This window comes from Mustelus asterias, unplaced genomic scaffold, assembly GCF_964213995.1.
Source record: "Mustelus asterias unplaced genomic scaffold, sMusAst1.hap1.1 HAP1_SCAFFOLD_382, whole genome shotgun sequence".
Classification (NCBI taxonomy): domain Eukaryota; kingdom Metazoa; phylum Chordata; class Chondrichthyes; order Carcharhiniformes; family Triakidae; genus Mustelus; species Mustelus asterias.
The window spans coordinates 133,853-161,850 of NW_027590338.1; the positions used below are offsets into that span (position 1 = coordinate 133,853).

Here is a 27,998-nt window from a genome sequence, read left to right on the forward strand (position 1 = left end):
TTCTTTGGACTGTGGGAGGAAACCAGAGCACCCAGAGGAAACTTACACAGACACGGGGAGAATGTGCAAACTCCACATAGACAGTGATCCAAGCTGGAAATCGAACCCGGGTCCCTGGCGCTGTAAGGCAGCAGTGCTAACCACTGTGCTACCGTGCCGCCCCAGTTTAATTCTAACTCATTCTGAGTAAATATTCTCACCAGGTCCTCTGTTGGAGCCCTGCTAAGCAGCTTTAATGGTCCGTGATTGCAGAAACTGAGCAGTCACAGGAATGTGGTCAAGATTGTCCAGTCCCACAATGCCTCACATTCAATCTGCAGTCCTTCAATTATAACAGAATATGTGGCTGTATGTAGCTGCCTCGGCCATGGTCAACCCCAACACTGCCTTCCTGAACTGTTACAATGCCTGAGGTGTAAGTACACCCACAGTGCTGTTAGGGAGGGATTTCCAGCTACATATTCCAGACTTTCACTGGACTGTAGGTGGATATCAGAAACTGTTGGTGGGTTCCAGATTGATATATTCCAATTAACCACATCCAAGGTGAGTTATTCAAATCCCTTTATTGTCCAGGACAATATATTCACAATATCTTTAAAACAGAAATTAAACATTCCCATTTGATTTCAGGTACTAACATATTCTGTTAGTTTGTTCTTTATTGTTAATGTCAGGCTGGGGTTGTTCCTCTTGGAGCAAAGGAGGTTGAGGGGAGATTTGATAGATGTGGAAAAGATTCTGACAGGTTTAGATAAGGTGGACAAAGAAAAGCTGTTCCCATTAGCTGACGGGACAAGGATGAGGGGGACGCAGATTTAAGGTTTTGGTTCAGAGATGCAGGGGGGGATGTGAGGAAGAATATTTTGATGCAGTGAATGGTAATGACCTGGAACTCGCTGCCTTCGAGGGTGGAGGAAGTGGAGACAATAAACAATTACAAAGGAAATTGGATGGGCATCTGGGGGAGTTTCAAACAGAAATAGTGACGAAATATCTCTGAACTTCCTCACACCCTGTCACTCTGTGATCCTTGTGAAATTTAAAACCAGGTATTCGCAACAAGACTCAAAGAGCATCAGTCCACTGGAAGTAAAGTTGTGAGACCGGCCAGTCCAGCAGAAAGAAACCCTCCGACCCTCCCCATTGACCAACTGTGAGAATGAACAAAATGCAGTCCTGGATGTAATTGAGAGCAGAAACAACAACAGCAGAATCAAACCCCTGGAATCACTCGTGAACTTGTTGGTGTCTCAGCAGGTGGGATAAAAGACTGAATCTCTTCTCACACACAGAGCAGGTGAATGGCCTCTACCCAATGTGAATTCGCTGGTGTGTCAGCAGGTTGGATGAATCACAGAATCCCTTCCCACATTGAGAGCAGTTGAATGGTCTCTCCCCGGTGTGAACTCGTTGGTGTTTCCGCAGGTTGGAAGACTGAGTGAATCTCTTCCCACACTGAGAGCAGGTGAACGGCCTCTCCCCGGTGTGAACTCGCTGGTGTTTCCGCAGGTTGGAAGACTGAGTGAATCTCTTCCCACACTGAGAGCAGGTGAACGGCCTCTCCCCAGTATGAATGCGCTCATGGACCGGCAGGTCGGAAGATCGACTGAATCCCTCCCCACACTGAGAACACGTGAATGGCCTCTCCCCAGTGTGAACTCGCTGGTGTCTCTGCAGGCTGGATGACTGAGTGAATCCCTTCCCACACTGAGAGCAGATGAACGGCCTCTGCCCAGTGTGAACTCGCTGGTGTTTCTGCAGGCCGGATGAGTAGGTGAATCCCTTCCCACACTGAGAGCAGGTGAATGGTCTCTTCCCAGTGTGGCTGCGCCGATGAGCTTCCAGCAGAGATGGGGATCTGTATCTCTTCTCACAGTCCGCACATTTCCATGGTTTCTCCATGGTGCAGGTGTCCTTGCCTCTCCCTTGGGTGACCAATCAGTTGAAGCCTTGTCCACACACACAACACGGGTACCGTCTCTCCCTGCTGTGAATGGTGTGATATTTATTCAGGCTGTGTAACTGGTTAAAGCTCTTTAGTCAGTGCACTGGAACACTCTCACTCGAGTGTGGCAGTGTGTCGCTGCTTTTCCAGTCACACTGACATTTGAAATCTTTTCAAATCAACAGACCGGATAATCATTTCTTCTTCTAGATTCAAAGTCCGATGATATTCAGCTCCCAAGGAATATGACTCTGTCAGATCTAGATGTGACGTTTGAGATTTCAGCCTGTGATTCCTCTTTCAATATCCTGTAAAACGAGTTTACAAAAGTCATCAGTGTCAGTACAGGATAGAAATTCAGAACAGACAATTCTAGTTTCTATGGAACATTCTTTCCTATTTCAGTCCCAAAAAGCTGTAAATCTCCATCCCACACACTCTCCCTCCATTCTCACTCTGCTGTATCTAATATTCACCCTCCCAATTCTCCTGAAGGTGCTGATTGAGGCTGATTGACAGATCCATGCTCACTGCTTCCTGTCCTGGACACAGAGACCATAACAAATAGGAGCTGCAGTCGGCCATTTGGTCCATCGAGCCTTTTAAACTATTCAATGAGATAATTCGTTCATCTACCTCAGCATCATTCTCCCCACACTAAACCCATATCCCTTGATATCCTCAATATCTAGAAACCAATCAATCTCTCTCTCGAAAATAGTTGATGACTGAGGCTTCACTGTCCTCAGGGGTTGAGAATTCCAAAGCTTCACCACATCCTTGAGTGAAGAAATCCCCCCACATCTTAGCTTTTGCTCCATCTTCTTCTCTGTTCCCCATAACCCTTGACACCCTTGTCAGTCAAAGATCTGTCTAACTGGAATATATTCAATGATCCTCAGCCTCCACTGGTCCCTGTGGAAGAGAAATCCAAAAGACTAACAACCCTCTGAGGGAAGAGATGTCTGGAAATATATAACGTAGCTACAGTTCCATATTACAAGATATTCAGATCCCAAGGAATATGACTCTTTCTAGATGTGACAGTTGAGATTTCTGCCTGTGATTCCTCGTTCAAAATCCTGTGAAATGAGTTTGCAAAAGTCATCACAGTCAGTATAGGATAGAAATTCAGAGCAGACAATTCTAGTTTCTATGGAATGTTATTTCCTATTTCATTCCCAAAATGTTGTAACTCTCCATCCATATCTATGGATTCTATTTAAAAATGAAAGTGGATGGGCACTTGAAGGAAATAAACTTTCAGGAGAATGGGGATATAGAGTGGGAATGGGACTGGAATGTTATACAGAGAGTCAGCATGGACTTGAGTTACCGAATGGATTCCTTCTGTGCTGTAATGACTTTATGACTGGAAATGTATAACATCGCTGCAGCATTATATTATAATGCAAGAAATAATAATAAATGTATTTTACTACAGAAACATAAATAATATATCTAATCTGGGTACCTTATAATAACACTAGACATATCTCTGTCCTATATTAATTTACTGTCCCCTTAAATGTCAGCCATCTCCTGGGGAAAGCTGCCCTTTAATGTGAACATTAGGAAAAAGACCATCCTTTTAGACAGACAAATAAATGTGTCAAGCTGAGGGAGCAAAGGATGTTCACCAGGCTGATTCAGGGAATCGCGGGACTGATGTATGAGGAGAGACTGACTGGGTTAGAATTGTTTTCATTGGAGTTCAGATGAATGAGGGGGGAGTCTCAAAGAGACTTATAAAATTCTAAGGGTCGAGACAGGATAGATGCAGGGAGGATGTTCCCGATGGAGTCCAGAACCGGGGGTCACAGTCTGAGGATTCAGGGCAGACCATTTAGGACGGATTTGAGGAGACATTTCTTCACCCAAAGAATAGTGACCCTGTGGAATTTATTACCACAGGAAGTGGTTGATGCCAAAACATTGAATGTATTCAAGAGGCGGCTGGATAAAGCACTTGGGGCGAATGGGATCACAGGTTATGGGGAAAAAGCAGGATTAGGCTATTGAGTTGGATGATTAGCCATGATTGTAATGAATGGCGGAGCAGGCTCGAAGGGCCAAATGGCCTCCTCCTGCTCCTATCTTCTATGTTTCTATATCAATGTCTTTAAGAGAGAGAGAGAGACCTGGGCCAACCTTTCCAGAGTCTGCAACCTCCCTGGATTCACTTCCTTTCCCTTCAGTTGCTGCAAGTCCCCAATTTCCCCCAGAATGAGAAAAGAAATGGAAAGGGGGAGAAAAGAAAGTGTTTTACTCACAGATGTTGGCCTCTTTAAAGGAATGCAGTGCCAATTTGCAGATAGCACAGAAAGCCAGCAAAGGGGCCCTGCCGAAACCCGGGATTGAACCAGGGACCTTTAGATCTTCAGTCTCACACTCTTAATTGCTTGCACTTAATTGAAACAGGAGGAAGTTTGAATCTGCCTGAAGCTCAATCTTCAATCACACAAGGCCCGCGCTCTGCTTGGCTGGAGGACCAGAATCCTTCCGGTCCTCCAACTCTTCCCATTGGCCAGAGCTGGTGAGGGGCAGTGAATCAAAAGTGCGCATGTGTGGGTTTTTAGGAGGAATGCGCATGTGCGGGTGTGGGGGGGGCCCGGGACAAAGCCGGCGCACTGACCATTGTCTGTCCGGGTCTTCCAACCTTTTCCAATGGACAACAGCTCAGCGCGGCTGGAGGGCAAAGTCCCGCCCACCCCCACGAGGGGCTCCGCCCCTCATTGTCTGTCTGCAGGGGATTGACCAATGGGAACTCTGGAGGACCGGAAGGACTCTGGTTCAGCTGCTCATTCCTGCACAGCAAAGCTGCTGCTGCTCTCTGTCTGAATGAAGATTGAGCTTTCGACAGACTCAAGGAAGTGAAAAGAATCAGCCAATGCCAACGGCAATACCAGACTGAAAACGCCTGACCTCGGAAGCTAAGCAGACTCAGGCCTGTTTAGTACTTGAATAGGAGACCTCCTGGGAATACTAGGTGTAGTAGACTTTAGGATGGCATGGTGGCACAGTGGTTAGCACTGCTGCCTCACAGCGTCAGGGACTTGGGTCAATTCCTGTTTTGAGTCACTGTCTGTGTGGACTTTGCATGTTCTCTCCCCATGTGGGTTTCCCCCGGGTGCTCCGGTTTCCTCCCACGGTCCAAAAGATGTGCGGGTCGGGTGGATTGGCCATGTTAAATTGCCCCTTAGTGCCAGGGGGACAAGTTAGGGTAAATGCACAGAGGTACGGGGATAGGGCCCGAGTGGGATTGTGGTTGGTGCAGACTCGATGGGACGAATGGCCTCCTTCTACACTATAGGATTGTATGATTCTATGAAGTGAATCCAGAGAGGGTGCAGACTCTGGAAAGGTTGGCCCAGGTCTCTCTCCCTCTCTTAAAGACATTGACGTTCTTTGCTCCCTCAGCTTGACACATTGATTTGCTTGGTTAAGAGGATGTTCTCTTTCCTAATGTTCAGAATTAAAGGGCTGCTTTCCCCAGGAGATGGCTGACATTTAAGGGGACAGTAAATTAATATAGGACAGAGATATATCTTGTGATTTTTTTTGTCACAGATTAGATAAATTATTTATGGTTCTGCAATGAAGTAATTTATTCTTATTTATATTCTTGTAATATTGTTCTGTACCTCTGTTATATACTTCCAGTTATGGAGTCATTACAGCAAAGGGGTCCTTTCAGCCACACACGTCCATCCTGACTCTTGGTCAAAGTGAAGCAGTGAACATGGATCTGTCAATCAGCCTCAATCAGCACCTTCAGGAGAATTGGGAGGGTGAGTATTAGATACAGCAGAGTGAGAATGGAGGGAGAGTGTGTGGGATGGAGATTCACAGGAATGAGAGAGGAAAGAATGTTCCATAGAAACTAGAATTGTCTGTTCTGAATTTCTATCCTGTACTGACACTGATGCATTTTGTAAACTCCTTTTACAGGATATCTGAAGGTGATGATTTGCAGGCAGAAATATCAAACCAAATGTCACACTAAGATCTCACAAATTCACTCTATTTATCGGAACCTGAATATCATCAGTCTTTCAATTTAGAAGGATAAATATTTGTCTGTTCTGTCTTTTTCAGGAGATCTTCAATATCAGTGTGCCTGGAAAAGCACTGAAACACACACACACCTGAGTGAGCGTGTTCCAGTGCACGGACTGTGGAAAGAGCTTTAACACAGTCTGAAAAAACATTGCATCATTCACATCAGGGAGAGAAATTAATTGTGTTCTGTGTGTGCACGAGGCTTCAGCAGATCGTGAAACCAGCAGAGTCACAAGGACACCTGCACCATGGAGAAACGGTGGAAATGTGGGGACTGTGGGAAGGGATTCAATTACCCATCAAAGCTGGAAACTCATCGACGCAGTCACACTGGGGAGAGACCATTCACCTGCTCTCAGTATGGGAAGGGATTTAGTCAATTCTCCCTTCTGCTTACACACCAGCGAGTTCACACTGGGGAGAGGCCGTTCACCTGTTCGGAGTGTGGGAAGGGATTCAGCGATTTACCCACACTGCGGAGACACCAGCGAGTTCACACTGGGGAGAGACCATTCACCTGCCCTGTTTGTGGAAATGTTTTCAGCAATTCATCCACACTACTGACACACCAGTGAGTTCACACTGGAGACAGACCGTTCAATTGCTCTGACTGTGGAAAGGGATTCATTCGGTCATCCCACTTGCTGACACACCAGCGGGTCCACATAGGGGAAAAGCCATTCACCTGCTCTGAGTGTGGGAGAGGATTCAGTGATTCATCAAACCTGCTGACACACCAGCGAGTTCACACTGAGAAGAAGCCATTCAACTGCTCTGTGTGTGGAAGGGGATTCAAACATTCAGCAACCGTGATGAAACGCCAGCGAGTTCACACCAGGGAGAGGCCGTTCACCTGCTCCATGTGTGGGAAGGGATTCACATTGTTCTGCAACTTGCAGAGACACCAGCGAGTTCACAAATGATGACAGGGTTGGATTCTGCTGTTATTGCTGTGGTTAATCACATACAGGCCCGAACCATGTTCATTCTGACAGTAGGTGAAGTGGGAGGGTCGGAGGGTTTCTTTCTCGTGGACTGGCCGGTCCCACAACTTTGCTTCCAGTGGCTGATGCTCTTTGAGCCTGGGAGAGCACATTTCCATTGAAATGATCCACATTTGATGGCAGGATTAGAGGATACATGTGAAGCTTCTTGTAGTTTAATTGTGAATGTCAATTCTGGAGAAATGCTATTTCTTAAATTGTATTCGCTTTTTAACTTAAAGAGAAATAGTCACTTTCCTTCAACATACACACAGATTAGTGTGGGTTTGATTATCAGTTTCTGTAATGGTGTTGTTGTGATGTATTTTCTGTGACTTTTATTTCTTATGAAAATAAAATAAAAATGGTATTTTGTAATGTGTATATTGCTTCCTGAGCTTTAGCACACCCGTCACCTTTCTGTGTAGATTTTCTATGTTCTGTAATAATTGTATTAGTTTAAGTTTGTGTATCTCTTGTACTTAGAGTTATTTGTCTTTCAGTAACTTGCTTCAGGCGTCGGCAGTCACTAAGAAATGAAACATCCCACCTCAGATGTAGCAGTTCGGTCGATGAGCCTGACGAACATCAATCATCAGGAAGTGACACCACACGTCCTTTTATTACAAGGAAGCAGACACACAAATGACCTTGTGCTGCCTTGTTATCTCAGTGGAAAAGCTTTGAACTTACTACAGCAGCAGGGAAAAGCAGTAAGGAAAAGGATGTTGCTGCAAGTGACTGAGATCCTGGATTAACTCAGTTAGGAGTTAATGGGAAGTGATATCAGGAAGGTGACCCGGGCAGCACGGTGGCACAGTGGTTCGCACTGCTGCCTCACAACACCAGGACCCCGGGTTCAATTCCAATCTCAGGTGACTGTGTGTGTGGAGTTTGTACATTCTCCCCGTATCTGCGTGGGTTTCCTCCAGGTGCTCCAATTTCCTCCCACACTCCAAAGATGTGTGGGTTAGGTTGATTGGCTGTGCTAAATTGCCCTTAGTGTCGGGGGGGGGGGGGTGGGGGTTAGCAAGGTAAATACATGGGGTTACTGGGATAGGGTCTGGGGTGGTCGATGCAGACTCGATGGGCCGAATGGCCTCCTTCTGCACTGTCGGGATTCGATGATTTCTATGAGTTAATGGGAAGTGACATCAGCAAGATGACCAATATCCTTCAGGGACCAATCAGACATTGATCATGCACCATTTTATCAATCAGGGGCTGATCATGTGCTGCTTGGGCCAATCAGAACCACAGCAGACGAGCGACAAAGCTGAATGAGCGAATACCGCACAGAGATAGTTGTGAGCGAGGGTTAATGAGTGACAATTTTCCGGAGCTCGGTGCGCAACACAACACTACATGAAGTAAGATAGACTTTGGTCAACAGAACAGCCGACAGCCACAGTCAACCAGAAGCCGAGAGCTGGTGTTCCAGAGTGAACAGACTGATCCACTGTGTTTAAATAGACCACAGAACATAGAACAGTACAGCACAGAACAGGCCCTTTGGCCCACGATGTTGTGCCAAGCTTTATCTGAAACCAAGATCAAGCTATCCCACTCCCTATCATCCTGGTGTGCTCCATGTGGCTATCCAATATCCGCTTATATGTTCCTAAAGTGTCTGACTCCACTATCACTGCAGGAAGTCCATTCCACACCCCAACCACTCTCTGCATAAAGAACCTACCTCTGATATCCTTCCTATATCTCCCACCATGAACCCTATAGTTATGCCCGCTTGTAATAGCTCCATCCACCCGAGGAAATAGTGTTTGAACGTTCACTCTATCCCCTTCATCATTTTATAAACCTCTATTAAGTCTCCCCTCAGCCTCCTCCGCTCCAGAGAGAACTGCCCCAGCTCCCTCAACCTTTCCTCATAAGACCTACCCTCCAAACCAGGCAGCATCCTGGTAAATCTCCTCTGCACTCTTTCCAGCGCTTCCACATCCTTCTTATAGTGAGGTGACCAGAACTGCACACAATATTCCAAATGTGGTCTCACCAAGGTCCTGTACAGTTGCAGCATAACCCCATGGCTCTTAAACTCCAACCCCCTGTTAATAAAAGCTAACACACTATAGGCCTTCTTCACAGCTCTATCCACGTAACTGCCAACCTTTAGAGATCTGTGGATATGAACCCCAAGATCTCTCTGTTCCTCCACAGTCTTCAGAACCCTACCTTTGACCCTGTAATCCACATTTAAATTAGTCCTACCAAAATTAATCACCTCACATTTATCAGGGTTAAACTCCATTTGCCATTTTTCAGCCCAGCTTTGCATCCTATCTATGTCTCTTTGCAGCCTACAACAGCCCTCCACCTCATCCACTACTCCACCAATCTTGGTGTCATCAGCAAATTTGCTGATCCACCCTTCAGCCCCCTCCTCTAAGTCATTAATAAAAATCACAAAGAGCAGAGGACCAAGTACTGATCCCTGCGGCACTCCGCTAGCAACCTGCCTCCAATCCGAAAATTTTCCATCGACCACCACCCTCTGTCTTCGATCAGACAGCCAGTTCCCTATCCAATCGGCCAACTTTCCCTCTATCCCACACCTCCTCACTTTCATCATAAGCCGACCATGGGGGACCTTATCAAACGCCTTACTAAAATCCATGTATATGACATCAACTGCCCTACCTTCATCAACACACTTAGTTACCTCCTCAAAAAATTCAATCAAATTTGTGAGGCACGACTTGCCCTTCACGAATCCGTGCTGACTATCCCGGATTAATCCGCCTATTTCTAAATGGTCGTAAATCCCATCTCTAAGGACCTTTTCCCATCAATTTACCAACCACCGAAGTAAGACTAACTGGTCTATAATTACCAGGGTCATTTCTATTCCCTTTCTTAAACAGAGGAACAACATTCGCCATTCTCCAGTCCTCTGGCACCATCCCCGTGGACAGCGAGGACCCAAAGATCAAAGCCAAAGGCTCTGCAATCTCATCCCTTGCCTCCCAAAGAATCCTAGGATACATTTCATCAGGCCCAGGGGACTTATCGACCTTCAGTTTATTCAAAACTGCCAGGACATCCTCCCTCCGAACATCTATTTCCTCCAGCCTATTAGCCTGTAACACCTTCTCTTCCTCAAAAACATGGCCCCTCTCCTTGGTGAACACTGAAGAAAAGTATTCATTCATCACCTCGCCTATCTCCACTGACTCCATACACAAGTTCCCACTACTGTCCTTGACCGGCCCTAACCTCACCCTGGTCATTCTTTTATTCCTCACATAAGAGTAAAAAGCCTTGGGGTTTTCCTTGATCCGACCCGCCAAGGACTTCTCGTGTCCCCTCCTAGCTCTCCTAAGCCCCTTTTTCAGCTCATTCCTTGCTAACTTGTAACCCTCAATCGAGCCATCTGAACCTTGCTTCCTCATCCCTACATAAGCTTCCCTCTTCCTTTTCACAAGACATTCCACCTTTTTTGTGAACCATGGTTCCCTCACTTGGCCATTTCCTCCCTGCCTGACAGGGACATACCTATCAAGGGCATCCAGTATTAGTTCCTTGAAAAAGTTCCACTTTTCATTAGTTCCTTTCTCTGACAGTTTCTGTTCCCAACTTATGCCCCCTAATTCTTGCCTAATCGCATCATAATTACCTCTCCCCCAATTGTAAACCTTGCCCTGCCGTACGGCCCTATCCCTGTCCATTGCAATAACAAAAGACACCGAATTGTGGTCACTATCTCCAAAGTGCTCTCCCACAACCAAATCTAACACTTGGCCCGGTTCATTTCCCAGTACCAAATCCAATGTGGCCTCACCTCTTGTCGGCCTATCCACATATTGTGTCAGGAAACCCTCCTGCACACACTGCACAAAAACTGCCCCATCCGAACTATTTGACCTACAAAGGTTCCAATCAATATTTGGAAAGTTAAAGTCCCCCATGACAACTACCCTGTGACCTCCACACCTATCCATAATCTGATTAGCAATTTCTTCCTCCACATCTCTATTACTATTTGGGGGCCTATAGTAAACTCCTAACAACGTGACCGCTCCTTTCCTATTTCTAACCTCAGCCCATATTACCTCAGTGTGCAGATCCCCCTCGAAGTGCCTTTCCGCCGCCGTTAAACTATCCTTGATTCACAATGCCACTCCTCCACCTCTTTTACCAGCTTCCCTACACTTAGTGAAACATCTATACCCCGGAACGTCCAACAACCATTCCTGTCCTTGTTCTTCCCACGTCTCCGTAATGGCCACAACATCGTAGTCCCAAGTACCAATCCACGCCCCAAGGTCATCTACCTTGTTCCGGATGCTCCTTGCATTGAAGTAGACACACTTCAACCCACCTTCCTGTCTACCGCTACCCATCCTTGACCCTGAAAAATTCCCCAATACCTCACCACCCTCACTGACTTCTGGACTACAACTCCTTTTCCCACTCCCCTGACAAATTAGTTTAAACCCCCCTGAAGAGCCGTAACAAATTTCCCTCCTAGGAAATTGGTGCCCCTCTGGTTCAGGTGCACCCCGTCCTGTTTGTACAGGTCTCACCTTCCCCAGAATGTGTTCCAATTATCCACGTATCTGAAACCCTCCCTCCTACACCATCCCTGCAACCACATGTTTAACTGCACTCTCTCCCTGTTCCTCAACTAGCTATCACGTGGCACCGGCAATGTACCAGAGATGACCACATGTTTTGTCTTGGCTCTCAGCTTCCAGCCCAGCTCCAGAAATTCCTGCTTTAAATCCCCATCCCTTCTCTTACCTATGTCATTGGTACCAATGTGCACCACGACTTGTGACTGTTTCCCCTCCCCCTTCAGAATCCGGAAAACACGGTCTGAGACGTCACGGACCTTGGCATCCGGTAGGCAACATACCATCCGTGAGTCTCTTTTGCTGCCACAGAACCTCCTATCTATCCCTCTAACTAACGAGTCCCCAATAACCATTGCACTCCCGCTCTGCCCCTTACCCTCCCGAGCCACAGAGACGGACACAGTGCTTGAGATCCTCTCACTGCGGCTCACCACTGGTATGTCATCCCCCTCAACCGTATCCAAAGCGGAATACTTGTTGCTAAGGGGAACGGCCACCGGGGATCCCTGCATGGACTGCTTCCTCCCAGCCCCTCTCACCATCACCCATCTGTTTTCATTCCTTGGAGTAACTGTATTCCTAAAGCTTCTGTCTATGGCCAAATCTGTGTCCCTGATGATCCTAAGTTCATCCAACTCCAGCTCCAGTTCCCTAACACGGTTTTGGAGGAGCTGCAGATGGGTGCACTTCCCACAGATGTAATCAGCAGGGACACTGTCGTCGTCCCTCACCTCAAACATAGTGCAAGAGGAACATTGAACTGCCTGCACACCCATCCCCTCCAGCTACCTTGCCAGTACCAGGTAGAAAGTGCAAAAAAGAATTAAACTCACCCCTGCTCGCCCTTTCTGCCTAAGCCCTGTGAGCCAAAGCCTTATAGCTCACACTCTGCTTCCCACTCACTCAAGCCCTGTGAGCCAAAGCCTTATAGCTCACACTCTGCTTCCCACTCACTCCACTGCCCGCTCCCGACGCTGCCCGCTGTATACTGCAGCCTACCTTTTATACTTCACACGCTTAAAAAACCCTTCCCAGACTCCTTAGCAGCCCACTTCCAATTTTCACTTTAAACTTAACATACTACTGCAAAAGTAAAGGCCAAAAAAAACACACACTAGCTGACTAATTAAATAAATAAACAATTCAATTAATCTCTCACCAGCACTGCTGCCTCCAATCACTCCCTCTGAGCTTGCTCCAGTGGAACAAATATTGTGATTTTATACTTATTACAATTAATAAATTCTGTGACAACATTCTTGTACCTGGAATGGTCTGTAACTAGTCAGGAGCTGCAGATTCCTTTCACAACTTATTCCAATGGGTAACTGACTTGACTGTTACAATTGAGATTGGAGCCAAACCCAGATCTTACAATAGGATAGAATTTCACATTCTGTTTGAAGGGGAGAAATGTGGGTCTAAGACCAGTGTTTTGAATCTAAATAAATGGTCTGAAAGCAGAGCTGGCGAAGCCATACAAAATGAGGGAAATTATATTTTTTCATCTTTGATTTGTTTTGAAATATTTTCTGTGAATATCGTTATAATCCTGGTTGGGGCCGTTAATGTTTAAAAAAAAATTCAAATAGCCAGTGATTAACGGAAGAATAATGTCACAAGAATCTTTAAACAAAAACATGCTTTATTGGATATATAAAACAAAAGAAAATTAAAAACCAACACTACAAACTTAACACTGTCGGTTAAAAAGATTTATGTTATAAACACAGTTCTACTTTTTAACTTCTACCCAAAATTTCCCTGATACTTAATATCTTGAAGGCTCATTCACTTCTGTTCCTGTGAACATATGGAAGGTACGACGAAGCTCACCAGAATTCACTTTAATCCTCCTCAGTGTTCCAGCTACTCTCCAAGCGTTTATGAGGTCCTTCCATTAGCTTCCCACTCAACAACCCTTCAACTTTCCTCTATGATCTCAAAACTGTGGACTCCTCAGTCAAAGCCTGAGCTTCACTGTCTTCTTGCTGAGGGATTTAAACATTAGGAACAGCACTGGTTCCTCATGGCCCTCCAGGCTTCCAGTCCCACAGCTGGTTCACAGCTCCTGCTCCCACAGCTCCTGGTCCCACAGCTGGTTCACAGCTCCTGCTCCCACAGCTGGTTCACAGCTCCTGTTCCCACAGCTGGTTCACAGCTCCTGCTCCCACAGCTGGTCCACAGCTCCTGGTCCCACAGCTGGATCACAGCTCCCGGTCCCACAGCTGGTTCACAGCTCCTGCATCCACAGCTGACGGCTTCCAGGCTAACTGCAGACTGCCTGCTTTCTGTGAGAGGTCAAAGCCTTTCTCTTTTCACCATCCCATTTAACTAAGGATCTGTGGAATATTCCATTCAGGGGGAGGTGGTGGGATAGTTGGAATGTCGCTGGCCGAGTAATGCAGAGACCCAGCAAAGGATCTGGGGACAGGCAGCTGGTGGGATTTGAATTCAGTGAATCAATCTGGAATTATATAAAGTTAGTCTCAGTAACGGTGACCATGAAACTATCATTGATTGTTGTAAAAACCCATCCAGTTCACCCTATTAATGCTCCCTATTAGGGAAGGAAATCTGCCATCCTTACCCGGTCTGGCCTACGTGTGAATCCAGACCCACACAGCGATGTGGGTGACTCTTAACTCCCCCTCTGAAATGGCTGAGCAAGTCACTCCGTTCAGGGGCAATTAGGAGCTGAGCACCGTGTGCTGGGGCTTTGCCAGCAGTGTCCACATCCCAGGGAAGAATAAAGAATATTCCACGGAAAGTGATGGGTGATTTGAAATGAATTGAAAGTAGGTCAGGAGGTGCTCGTATCGTCCAGAGCTGCTTTTCAATGGATCCTCCTGTTTAAAATAAAAACACATCAGTGTGCCCCTTTCCCAGACACACTGACCTTGGAATATCACAATGCTGTTTTTAAACATTCCTTTGTTAAAGAATCAGTCATTTAGAATTGTGAAACAGACAGAAATTGAATGTTCCGTTTTTCCTGGGATCCTCCTGTGCCTGGCACCGGTGTCCTGAACAAGGTTATTAACATTCTCTGTGTTAAAGGTTCCTCCTGGTTCTTGCTGTCTGTTGTGTCCTTTGTCACAGTCGGTACCAGGACATTTCTATTGAAAGGTTGTTAAGAAATTCCAGTGAATTCCAGCCCCTTGTGTAACGTTCCATTTGGTGTGTGTCAGATTCAGAGATGTCCACGTGTGTGTGAAAAGGGTTCTGGGTCAGGGTTTTAACTCTTCTTTCCCCGTTAGTAACAATGAGCCCTTTATTCAATTCTAAAGTATAAAGTCCTCATTCGATATCAATTCTACCTGTTATCTACATTTCACTGAACCAGTCTATATTTTCATCACAGGACTGCAGTGGGAGCACCGTCAACATCTTACTGACTTGATTGATTTTATCGAGGAGGTGACGAAGGTGATCGATGAGGATAGAGCAGTGGATGTTGTGTACATGGATTTTAGTGAGGCTTTCGACAAGGTCCCTCATGGTCGGCTCATCCAGAAGATTAAGATGCATGGGATTCACGGTGACTTGGCCACTTGGATTCAGAATTGACTTGCCCATAGAAGTCAGAGAGTAGTGGTGGAGGGTGTTTTTCTGACTGGAGGTCTGTGACTAGTGGTGTTCTGCAGGGATCCGTACTGGGACCTGCGCTATTTGTGATATATATCAATGACTTGGATGAAAACGTGGATGGGTGGGTTAGTAAGCTTGCAGACGACACAAAACTAGATGGAGTTGTAGATAGTGTAGAAGGTTGTCAAAGGATACAGTGGGATGTAGATCAGCTACAGATATGAGCAGAGAAATGGCAGATGGATTTTAATCCGGGCAAGTGTGTGGTGCTGCACTTTGGGAGATCAAATATTAAGGATAAGTATACAGTTAATGTACAGAGGGATCTTGAGGTTCAAGTCCAGAGCTCCCTGAAATTAGCTACACAAATATTTAGTCACTAAAGAAGGCATATGGCATGCTTGCCTTTATTGAGTACAAGAGTCAGCATGCCATGTTGCAGCTTTATAAAAGTTTGTTTGGGCCGCGCTTAGAATATTGCGTTCAATTCTGGTCGCCACATTACAGAAAGGATGCAGAGGTTTTGATGAGGGTGCAGAAGAGGTTTCCCAGGATGCTGCCTGGATTGGAGGGTGTGAGCGACTGACAAACGAGGGGTGTTTTCTCGATAGCGGTGGAGGGTGAGGGGAGACCTGATAGCAGTCTATAAAATGAGAGACGTAGAATCTTTTCCTCAGAGTTGATATGTCTAATACCAGGGAGCATGCACTGAAGGTGAGACGGGGAAAGTTCAAAGGAGATGTGAGAGGTAAGTGTTTTTACACAGAGAGTGGTAGGTGTCTGGGATGCGCTGCTAGGAATGGTGGTGGAGGCAGATACGATAGGGGTGTTTAAGGGGGTTTTAAATAAGCACATGAATATGCAAGGAATAGAGGAATATGGACCAAGGGCAGGCAGAAAGGAATAGTTTAATTTGGCATCATGTTCGACACAACATGGTGGGCTGAAGGTTCTGTTCCTGTGCTGTACTGTTCTACGTTCTATTTGTGATCTCCATTTAGAAAAAGGAAATAGAGGCACTGGAGAAGGGTCAAGAAAGATTCACAAGAATAATCCCAGAACTGTAATCACTTGTGAACTCACTGGTGTTTCACCAAGTTTGCTGACTGAGTGAATCCCTTCCCAGTCAGAGCAGGTGACCAGCCTCTGCCTGGTGTGAACTCACTGGTGGGACATTAGTTCCCGAGAGCTTTTGAAGCCACGCCCACATTTAAAGGGTCTCTCCTGGGTGTGATGATGTTGTGTCTGAGCAGGCTGGATAACTGAGTAAATCCTTTCGCACACACCAAGCAGGTGAATGGTTTCTCCCCGGTGTGAACTCACTGGTGTTTCAGCAGTGTTGATGATATTCTAAACCTCCTTGAACAGCGAGAGCAGCTGAACGGCCTCTCCCCGGTGTGAATGTGCTCGGGGATCATCAGTTCCTGAGAGCTTCTGAAGCCGGCCTCTCAGGCAGAGCATTTAAAGGGGCTCTCCTTGGAGTGAGTGGCTTTGTGTCTCAGCAAGCTGGATGAAGCAGTGAATCCCTTCCCACACACAGAGCAGGTGAATGGTCTCTCCCCGGTGTGAACTCGCTGGTGTATCCGCAGGTTGGATGACGTTTTAAACCTCTTTGAGCAGTGAGAGCAGCTGAACGGTCTGTCCTCAGTGTGAATGCGCTGGTGGGACACCAGATCCTGAGAGCTTCTGAATCCGCTCCCACAGTCAGAGCATTTAAACGGTCTCTCATTGGTGTGAGTGAGATTGTGTGTGCGCAGGTGGAATGACTGAATGAATCCCTTCCCACACACCGAGCAGGTGAATGGCCTTTCCCCAGTGTGAACTCGCTGGTGTATCCGCAGGTGGTATGATGTTCTAAATCTCTTTGTGCAGTGAGAGCAGCTGAACGGTCTCTCTTCAGTGTGAATGCGCTGGTGGGATACCAGTTCTCCAGAGCTTTTGAAACCTCCCCCACAGTCAGAGCAGTTAAAGGGTCTCTCCTGGATGTGAGTAATTTTGTGTTTCAGCAGGGTGGATAATTGAGTGAATCCCTTCCCACACACAGAGCAGGTGAATGGCCTCTCCCCAGTGTGAACTCGCTCGTGTGTCTGCAGGTTGGATGAAGTTCTAAACCTCTTTGTGCAGTGAGAGCAGCTGAACGGTCTCTCCTCAGTGTGAATGCGCTGGTGGGACACGAGATCCTGAGAGCTTTTGAATCCGCTCCCACAGTCAGAGCATTTAAACGGTCTCTCATTGCTGTGAGTGACTCGGTGTGTCTTCAGGGTGGATGACTGAGTGAATCCCTTCCCACACACAGAGCAGGGGAACGGCCTTTCCCCAGTGTGAACTCGCTGGTGTCTCCGCAGGTGGTATGATGTTCTAAACCTCTTTGAGCAGTGAGAGCAGCTGAACGGTCTCTCCTCACTGTGAATGCGCTGGTGGGACACGAGATCCTGAGAGCGTTTGAATCTGCTCCCACAGTCAGAACATTTAAAAGGTCTCTCCTGGGTATGAGTGACCTTGTGTTTCTGCAGGCTGCCTAAATGAATGAATCCCTTCCCACACACAGAGCAGGTGAATGGTCTCTCCCCAGTATGACTGCGTTGATGAATTTCCAGCTCAGATGGGGCTCTGTATCTCTTCCCACAGTCCCCACATTTGCACGGTTTCTCCATGGTGTGGGTGTCCTTGTGACTCTGCAGGTTAAACAATCAGTTAAATCTCACACAGAACGTGGGTACAGTCTCTCCCCGCTGTGAATGCTGTGATGTATTTTCAGGCTGTGTAACTGGTTAAAGCTCTTTCCACACTCAGTGCACTGGAACACTCTCACTCGGGTGTGTGTATCTCAGTGCATTCCTAGTCACAGTGATGTTTACAATCTTTTGAAGCCAAGAGGCCAAACAAACATTTCTCCTGCTAGGTTCAAAGGCCGATGATATTCAGGTCCCAAGAAATCGAGTCACTCTGTCAGATCTCGATGTGATGTTGGAGATTTCTGTCTGATTTCTCCTTGTCTAATATCCTGTAAGTCAATTTAGAAAAAAAACATCGCAATTCAGAATACGATCGAAATTCAAATCTACATTTCTAGTTTCTATGGAGCATTCATTAAAGACACAGTCATGGAGCATTAAACTTGCCGAGCAGGTCCTCCCGTATCAGCACACAGGCAGCTGCTTTGTGAGACTGCCAGCAGTACGGACAAGTCAGAGATAAGGGTGTCCTCAGAAGTGGGATTCATTGTGAAAGCTCAGGGATGGTTGATAAGATGTAAGAACTCGATGATTCTAATGAACGTTCTTTCCTCTCCCATTCCCCAAAAGCTGTGAATCTCCATCCCACACACTCTCCCTCCATTCTCACTCTGCTGTATCTAATATTCACCCTCCCAATTCTCCTGAAGGTGCTGATTGAGGCTGATGGACAGATCCATGCTCACTGCTTCCACTCCAGCACAGAAATCAGAACAAATAGGAGCTGCAGTCAGCATTCGGCCCATCGAGTCTGCTCAACCATTCATTGAGATTATTGGTTGATCTACCTCTGCATTATTTTCCCCACACTGTCCCCCATATCCATCAATATCTTCAATATCTAGAAACCTATCAATCCCTCTCTTGAAAATTCTTGATGACTGAGGCTCTATAGTCCTCTGGGGTAGAGAATCCAAAACATCACCACATCCTTGAGTGAAGAAATCCTTCCTCATTTAAGCTTTCTCTCCATTTTCCAGCCTGTTCCCAATAATTATTGACTCCCTTGTCATTCAAAAACTGTCTAACTCATCCTTGAATATATTCAATCCCTCCACTGGTCCCTATGGAAGAGAAATCTAGATACTAACAATTCTCTGAGGGAAGAGATTGTTGGAAATATATAATATAGCTGCAGTCCAAAATTACACAGCCAGATATAATAAGTGTATTTTATTACAGAGCTATAAATAATATATCTAATCTGTACCATATAACAACAGGGGAGCTGATAGCCTCGTGGTATTATCGCTAGACTATTAATCCAGAAACTTAGCTGATGTTCTGGGGACCCAGGTTCGAATCCTGCCACGGCAGATGGCGGAATTTGAATTTAAAAACAAAATCTGGAATTAAGAATCTACTGATGACCATGAAACCATTGTCGATTGACCAAAAAACACATCTGGTCCATGAATGTGCTTTAGGGAAGGAAATCTGCCGTCCTTACCCAGTCTGGCCTACATGTGACTCCAGAGCCACAGCAATGTGGTTGACTCTCAACCAGCTTCTGAAATGGCCCAGCGAGCCACTCAGTTCAAGGGCAATTAGGGATGGGCAATAAATGCTGGCCCAGCCGGCAATGCCCGTGTCCCAAGGATGAATAAAAAAACACCATCGGACACGTCTTTGTCCGATATTGCTTTACTGTCCCCTTTAATATATTTCAGAAATTAGATGGGCACATGAAGGAAATAAAGTTGCAGGGGAACGGGAATATAGAAAGGGAATGGGACTGATTGGAATGTTCTACAGAGAGTCGGCATGGATTCGAGTTACTGAATGGACTCCTTCTGCGCTGTAATGACTCGATGAGTGGAAATATATAACATAGCATCAGTGTTACAATACAAAACGAGAAATAATAATAAATGTACTTTGTTACAGGACCATAAATAATATACCAAATCTACAATATAACAACACAAGGCATATCTCTGTCCTATATTAATTTATTCTTCTTTTAAATGTCAGCCATCTCCTGGGGAAACCAGCCCTTTAATTGTGAACATTCGGAAAGGGACTTTTTAACCAAACAAATAAATGTGTCAAGCTGAGGGAGCAAAGGATGTCAATGTCTTTAAGAGAAATTGCAGTGTTAAAATAAGCTTTACTTGTGACTAATAAATAAACTTTAAACTTTAATATATACCCACCCAATTCTCCTGAAGGTGCTAATTAATGCTGATCGACACTCACCATTTCATGTTCCTGACAGATCATAAGAAATAGTTAGAAATTCAGCCCACCAAGCTGCTCAAGTGAATTTTTTTTATTCATTCATGGGACATGGATGTTGCTGGCTGGCCAGCATTTATTACCCATCCCTAGTTGCTCTTGAAGGGCAGTTGAGAGTCAACCACGTTGTTGTGGCTTTGGAGTCACATGTAGGCCAGACCAATTAAGGATGGCAGATTTCATTCCCTGAAGGACATTAGTGAACCAGATAGGTTTGTCCGACAATCGAAAGAGTTTCATGGTCATCAGTAATTTCTTAATTCCAGATATTTTTAATTGAATTCAAATTCCACCAGCTGCTATGGGGTGGGATTGTTGTCGGTGCAGACTCGATGGGCTGAATGGCCTCCTTCTGTACTGTAGGGATTCTATGATTCTATAGCAGGATTCAAACCCGGGTCCCCAGAACATTCGCTGAGTTTCTGAATTAATAGTTCAGCAATAATACCACAAGGCCATCGTCTCCCCATCAAGATCATGGCTGATCTGATTGTGATCTTAACTCCACTTTTCTTCCTGTCACCCTTGACTCCCTTTTCGATCAGAATTCTCTGTATTTTGAGTATATTTAATGATGCAGCCTCCACTGCTCTCTGGGGAAGAGAATTGCAAAGACTAACGGCCCTCTGAGGGAAGACATTTCTCCTCCTCACCATCAGAAATGGGGGACCCTTTATTTTGACAATCTGCCGACTAATTCTGGAATCCCCAACATTGGAAACATCCTCTCTTCATCCATACTAATCACTACCTCACAATCTGATGTCAATACTATGATCACCTCTAAACTCCAGTCAGTACAGGCCCAAACTTTCCTCCCAAAACAACACCTTCATCCCAGGTATCAGCCTGCAGATCCTTCTCTGAACTGACAATGACAGAGAGGTGATCAGGGAGGGCAGGGGTGAAACAAAGCAATGGATGGACATGGATTCAGATCCACAGTAACGGAGTCACACCAGCCCCAGAGACGTGGAACCAGAGTACAGATAACAGAGCACAGGACGAAAATTCAAAATTATAGGTAAATGTTCAATAATACTCACCTCTGAAACAATTTCACTGTTTTCTAATTTAAAACCTGCGGCTGGAAAGATGTCAGAAGCACTGGAATCAGAGAAAAATTGCAATGTTCAAATATTCTAACTTCCTGCAAAAAGAGATTACAAGAGTCATGTGTCAATTGTGGCTTGAAATTAAGAAATACACATTTTTGGGGGTTTGAGATTGCTGTAAAAATCCTCTTCTTCTAACCATCTGTAAAAGGAGATTCCAAAAATCACAGAATCTCTGCAGTGCAGAAGGAGGCCTTTTAGCCCATCGAGTCTGCACCAAGTTTCTAACAGATCACCTTTACTCAGGCCCTATACCTGAAACCTGATGTACGTACATCACTAATCCTTTCCTTCCCCCTCATCTTGGGACACAAAGGGACAATTTAGCATGGTCGATCAACCCACTCTTTGGAGTGTGGGAGGAAACCAGAGCACCCAGAGGAAACCCACACAGACAGAGGGAGAATGTGCAAACTCCATACAGACAATCACCCGAGGCTGGAATTGAACCGGGTCTCTGGCGCTATGAGACAGAAGTGCTAACCACTGTGTCACCCCCCAACAGTCATTTGTCCGCCCTGAATATAAATCCATAACATTCTCCCCTCCTGTTTTCTAGCATAAGATTACTTAAGATGGAATATACTTACATTGGAAGCTATTCAGACAAGGTTCATGAGCTGATTTCGGGCATGAAGGGGTCTGTTTTATGAGGAAAGGTTAGGCAGGGTGCATCTGTGCTCATTGGATTTTAGATAAATGAGATGTGATTGTTGGAGTGAAATTAAGACTGTGACCTTTGAAAGTTAATGCGTACGTGACTACAGGACCGGCTGCACCCAGCACTTATCCTGTGGTTAACAAAGATCATTCTGTTGCTGACTAAATAACGAACTAACCTTTGAGCTACAGCTTGTTATTGTATAAAAAATACGGAACAGACAAAAAAAACCAGACCGCGAGGTCCAGATGGTCAGCTTAGCTTAAGATAAAGCGGAACCGAAACTTGTGGGCTTTTGTTAACGGTTGTTTTTGAAGGAATGTGATTGGAGGTCAATTATTGCGAGGGGAGCCCAATTGGCTAAGTACAGGTAACCACCCAAAGCTAATGACGAAGTAACCGCTAATGTCTGTATGATTAAAGTGTATAAAAGACGGCGAGCCGCCGCTCCAAACTGAGAAGGTGAAAGGCAGCATCCATGAACCCGGCCTGTCAGTCAATGACTCAAACATTGTCTCTCCTGGTCACCCAAATCCTAAAGCTCCGCCCACTGACCGCGCATGCGCTCTGCTCCCCGCTAAACAAAGATGGCGGCCGCGGCACCGGGCCTGATCCCGGATAAAATCCCCGGAGCTGCAAACCCGGGACCGGAAGGCTCTTATTCAGGCCTGGCGCCCTACAGCAGATGTTTATGAAGCCTCTGCTCCCTCCCCACCCCGGCTCCCGTTCCATTCCTCCCTCCGCCCCACTGATTCTCACCCCTTGAAACAAGCGTCTCGCGGACTCGCGGGGCTCCGAGCAAAGTGACACTGCGCATGCCCCAGATACAGCGCTGCGCCTGCGTACTGGGCTCCTGTGGCGTGAATAGGGCACTTTCACACCCGCAGCGAATGCTGGGCAATAACCGCCATTGAAACTTCATATAGTTAGTTCAAAATAACATTGTTAGCATTTGAGGTAAATTAATGAAATATTGAGAATTGGTGATATGCTGTGCTCTATTTCTCAAAGTTCTGCTGCAGGACCATGCAATGGTTTCAAAGCTTTTTACCGTTTCCCCCTCACTCCTCCCTTTATGGTGCTGATTCTGGCTGGGTTCAATCGCACAGTCACTGGTTCTTCTCTCTGTCCCTGATACTGAATATTCACTCTTTTAGAGAAGGATACAGCATAAGTAGAAACCATTTGGCCCATTATGTCTCTGCAGGCTCTCTGGAAGATCTATCCAATTAATTCCACAGCCCGGCTGCTCGAGTCAGAACAATGCATATCTGCTGTAGTAATCTGAGACAAAGAACAATACAGCACAGGAACAGGCCCTTCGGCCCTCCAAGACCATGCCGCTCCCTGGTCCAAACTAGACCATTCTTTTGTATCCCTCCATTCCCACTCCATTCATATGGCTATCTAGATAAGTCTTAAACGTTCCCAGTGTGTCCACCTCCACCACCTTGCCTGGCAGCGCATTCCAGGCCCCCACCACCCTCTGTGTAAAATATGTCCTTCTGATATCCGTGTTAAACCTCCCCCCCTTCACCTTGAACCTATGACCCCTCGTGAACGTCACCACCGACCTGGGGAAAAGCTTCCCACCGTTCACCCTATCTATGCCTTTCAAAATTTTATACACCTCTATTAAGTCTCCCCTCATCCTCCGTCTTTCCAGGGAGAACAACCCCAGTTTACCCAATCTCTCCTCATAACTAAGCCCCTCCATACCAGGCAACATCCTGGTAAACCTCCTCTGTACTCTCTCCAAAGCCTCCATGTCCCTTCTGGTAGTGTGGTGACCAGAACTGGACGCAGTATTCCAAATGCGGCCGAACCAACGTTCTATACATCTGCAACATCAGACCCCAACTTTTATACTCGATGCCCCGTCCTATAAAGGCAAGCATGCCATATGCCTTTTTCACCACCTTCTCCACCTGTGACGTCACCTTCAAGGATCTGTGGACTTGCACACCCAGGTCCCTCTGTGTATCTACACCCTTTACGGTTCTGCCATTTATCGTATAGCTCCTCCCTACATTATTTCTACCAAAATGCAACACTTCGCATTGATCAGGATTGAACTCCATCTGCCATTTCTTTGCCCAAATTTCCAGCCTATCTATATCCTTCTGTAGCTTCTGACAATGCTCCTCACTATCTGCAAGTCCTGCCAATTTTGTGTCGTCCGCAAACTTACTGATCACCCCAGTTACACCTTCTTCCAGATCGTTTATGTGACCAAGCCAGTTCTCCACCCATCTAGCCACCTCCCCATTTATGCCATGAGATCCAACCTTTTTCACCAGCCTACCATGAGGGACTTTGTCAAACGCTTTACTAAAGTCCATATAGACGACATCCACGGCCCTTCCCTCGTCAACCATTCTGGTCACTTCTTCAAATAACTCCACCAGGTTAGTGAGGCATGACCTCCCTCTCACAAAACCATGCTGACTATCGTTAATGAGTTTATTCCTTTCTAAATGCGCATACATCCTATCTCTAAGAATCTTCTCCGACAACTTCCCCACCAGGGACGTCAAGCTCACCGGCCTATAATTACCCAGGTTATCCTTCCTACCCTTCTTAAATAACGGGACCACATTAGCTATCCTCCACTCCTCTGGGACGTCACCTGTGTCCAGTGACGAGACAAAGATTTGCGTCAGAGGCCCAGCGATTTCATCTCTCGTCTCCCTGAGCAGCCTGGGATAGATTCCATCAGGCCCTGGGGATTTGTCAGTCTTTATATTCTCTAACAAACCTAACACTTCCTCCCTTGTAATGGAGATTTTCTCCAACGGTTCAGCACTCCCCTCCAAGACACTCCCAGTCAACACATCCCTCTCCTTTGTGAATACCGATGCAAAGTATTCATTTCGGATCTCCCCTACTTCTTTGGGCTCCAAGCATAATTCCCCACTTTTGTCCCTGAGAGGTCTGATTTTTTTCCCTGACAACCCTTTTGTTCCTAACGTATGAATAAAATGCCTTGGGATTCTCCTTAATCCTGTCTGCCAAGAACATTTCGTGACCCCTTTTTGCCCTTCTAATTCCCCGTTTGAGTTCTTTCCTACTTTCATTGTACTCCTCCAGAGCTCCCTCCGTTTTTAGCTGCCTGGACCTAACATACGCCTCTCTTTTCTTTTTGACCAGTCCCTCAATTTCCCTGGTTATCCACGGTTCTCGAATCCTACCCTTCCTATCCTTCTTTTTTACAGGCACATGCCTGTCCTGTAGCCCTAACAACTGTTCCTTAAAAGACTCCCACATGCCAGATGTGGATTTACCCTCAAACAGCCTCTCCCAATCAAGAGCTGCCAATTTCTGCCTAATCCCACTAAAGTTAGCCTTCCCCCAATCCAACACCTTACCCTTGGGACACCACTCATCCTTTTCCACCCACACACACACAACACGTGTACAGTTTCTCCCAGCTGTGAATAGTGTGATGTTTTTATAGCCTGTGTTACTGGTCCACAGAGAATCAAATGGGTTTGAGAAAACGAATGTATTCCTTCAGTGCCGTGATGACTCTGATTGAAAGATACAGCGTAGCTACATTTATTATGATCCTAATCTAGTAAATAAGAAATGCACTGCATTAGGAAATGATAAAAAGGTCAAACGGGTAACTGAAATGTCTCCTCACAGTCTCTAGATTTCCACGGTTTCTCCCGAATGTGACTGTAGTTGTGAATGGTGCTGTTTCCTTCCGTGTTCAAAGCTCCCTGCTTTTCAATTTACTATAAATTGTGCAGCTCCATCCAATGCTGATTTGATGTTTTGTGTGAGATTCCTGACCCCAGATCCTCCCTTTATAAGACCAATTATATTAACATCTATAACAGAGCTGGAGTTTTTTTTCAATTCAGCAGAAACAGGCCGAAATGAACATGATTCAATCTGAATATTAACAGGAAAATTCCAACCACAATAGTTCCTTGTGAATTCGCTGGTGTCTCAGCAGATTGGCTGAGGTGACAAATCCCTTTCCACACTGGGAGCAGGTGACGGCTTCTCCCTAGTGTGAATTCGCTGGTGCCTTGCTAGGTGGGATGGCATACTGAATCCCTTCCCACACTGGGAGCAGATGAAAGGTCTCTCCTCAGTGTGAATACGCTGGTGTGTCAGCAGATGGGATGACTGAGTGAATCCCTTCCCACACAGAGCAGGTGAATGGTCTCTCCCCAGTGTGAATTCGCTGGTGTATCAGCAGGTAAGATTGGTTAATGAATCCGTTCCCACACCGGGAGCAAGTGAACGGTCTCTCCCCAGTGTGAAGTTGCTCGTGTCTCAGTAAATTGGCAGAGTCAGCAAACCCCTTCCCACACTGGGAGCAGGTGAACGGTTTCTCCCCAGAGTGAATTCGCTGGTGCATTGCTAGGTGGGATGGCCTATTGAATCCCTTCCCACAATGGGAGCAGGTGAATGGCTTCTCCCCAGTGTGAACTCGTTGGTGTATCAGCAGGTTGGATGACTGAGTGAATCCCTTCCCACACACAGAGCAAGTGTACGGCCTCTCCCCAGTGTGATCTCGCTGGTGTATCAGCAGTTTGGTTGAGCGAGTGAATCCCTTCCCACACTGAGAGCAGGTGAATGGTCTCTCCCCAGTGTGAACCCGCTGGTGTAACAGCAGAGTGGATAACTGAGCGAATCCTTTCCCACACTGGGAACAGATGAAAGGCCTCTCCCCAGTGTGAACTCGCTGGTGTGTCAGCAGATAAGATTGGTTAGTGAATCCCTTCCCACATCTGGAGCAGGTGAACGGCCTCTCCCCAGTGTGAACTCGCTCGTGTCTCAGCAGATTGGATGAGTCAGCAAATCCCTTCCCACACTGGGAGCAGGTAAACGGTTTCTCCCCAGTGTGAACTCGCTGGTGCATTGCCAGGTGGGAGGGTCTATTGAATCCCTTCCCACACTCAGAGCACGTGAATGGTTTCTCCCCAGTGTGAATTTGCTGATGTCTTGCTAGGTGGGATGGCCTATTGAATCCCTTCCCACACTCGGAGCAGGTGAATGGCTTCTCTCCAGTGTGACTGCACCGATGAATCTCCAGTTGGGATGAGAAATCGAATCCTTTCCCACAGTCCCCACATGCTAAATCTCTGTTATGACTGCAATTATGTTCTGAAAGACCAGATGATAAGTTGAAGTCTTGTCCACACACAGAACACATGTATGGTTTCTCTCCACTGTGAATGGTGCATTTTTCTTCCATGTTCAAAATGCAATGATATTCAGGTTACAATAAATTGGCCGCCTCCATCAGATTCTGATATGATGTTTGGTTTCAGTTTCCAAACTCCAAATCCTTTTCTAAAACCCTGTGAAATTGATTTAAAACGGAAAAAAGGGAGTGAGAGAGAACCCACAAAAAGACAAAGGTAGCTTGTGAAATTGAGCTGAATGAATCTGGGAATTTGTGGGGCCGGCATTGCTGGCTTGTCATAAAAATCCAACCGGTTCCCCAATGTTCTCAAGGAATGAAACCTGCCACCCAGTCTGGATCTACACAAGACTGTGGACACTGTGGGAGGAGACAAAGAGAAATAGGAGAGAGCCGGGGTGAAGGAGAGGGATTTTATACATCTACAACTCAACAAGAACTTTGACAGAATCTCCCAAACCCTCAACCTCCATGACCAAGGACCAGGGTAGTAGGTTAGAAAGGAACCCCATCAACTCCAAGTTCCCCTACAACTTACACATCATGCTGACTTGTCTGAAATCCTGTACTAAAAGAACATGAACTTTTTTTTATATAACTACTGGGAAGACTGAACCCATTGTGTTCAGTCCCCACTGCAAATTCCACTCCCTCGCCAGCAACTCTATCCCTCCTCCTGGCAACTGAAAGAGGCAGATCCAGGCTGTTCACAACTGTAGTGAAATATATCACCCCAGGTTGAGCTTCCAACCACATATTCAGATCATCATCAAGGCTGCCTACTTCCATGGAGACAGAGTTTCATGGTGAGAGAGGGAAAGTTTCAAGGAGATGTGAATGAGGAAGTTTTTCATGCAGAGAGTGGTGGGTGTCTGGAAGGCGCTACTAAAGGAGGTCATCGAGTCA

At 46.1% G+C, this 27,998-nt stretch overlaps 3 protein-coding genes across 3 annotated transcripts in view; 2 read left to right on the forward strand and 1 right to left on the reverse strand.

Moving 5' to 3' along the window:
- Positions 1–27,998, forward strand: part of LOC144486533 (uncharacterized) — a 41,828-nt gene that overhangs the window by 7,124 nt on the left and 6,706 nt on the right. The gene's annotated exons all lie outside the window — the stretch shown is intronic.
- LOC144486521 (uncharacterized) lies at positions 1,256–27,185 on the reverse strand. Its single transcript, XM_078204565.1, has 3 exons — positions 26,245–27,185; positions 16,643–17,291; positions 1,256–1,821 (listed from the first exon to the last, which is right to left on the reverse strand). Exons 1-3 carry the CDS (start codon positions 27,141–27,143, stop codon positions 1,312–1,314), a joined length of 2,058 nt encoding a protein of 685 aa, XP_078060691.1. The 5' UTR covers positions 27,144–27,185; the 3' UTR covers positions 1,256–1,311.
- Positions 5,610–7,375, forward strand: LOC144486526 (uncharacterized). Its single transcript, XM_078204573.1, has 2 exons — positions 5,610–5,739; positions 6,047–7,375. The coding sequence occupies exon 2, from the start codon at positions 6,259–6,261 to the stop codon at positions 6,583–6,585; it is 327 nt and encodes a 108-aa protein (XP_078060699.1). The 5' UTR covers positions 5,610–5,739; positions 6,047–6,258; the 3' UTR covers positions 6,586–7,375.

Coding starts and splice junctions, on each gene's coding strand:
- LOC144486526 (XM_078204573.1), top strand. CDS start 6,259: ATGGAGAAACGGTGGAAATGTGGGGACTGTGGGAAGGGATTCAATTAC.
- LOC144486521 (XM_078204565.1), bottom strand. CDS start 27,143: ATGGAAGAAAAATGCACCATTCACAGTGGAGAGAAACCATACATGTGT. Junction 17,292..26,244: donor TGCTCCCAGTGTGGGAAGGG/GTTTGCTGACTC, acceptor CTGCACAAAGAG/GTTTAGAACTTCATCCAACC. Junction 1,822..16,642: donor ACTCCAAGGAGAGCCCCTTT/AAATGCTCTGCC, acceptor CGCAGCCACACT/GGGAAGAGACCATTCACCTG.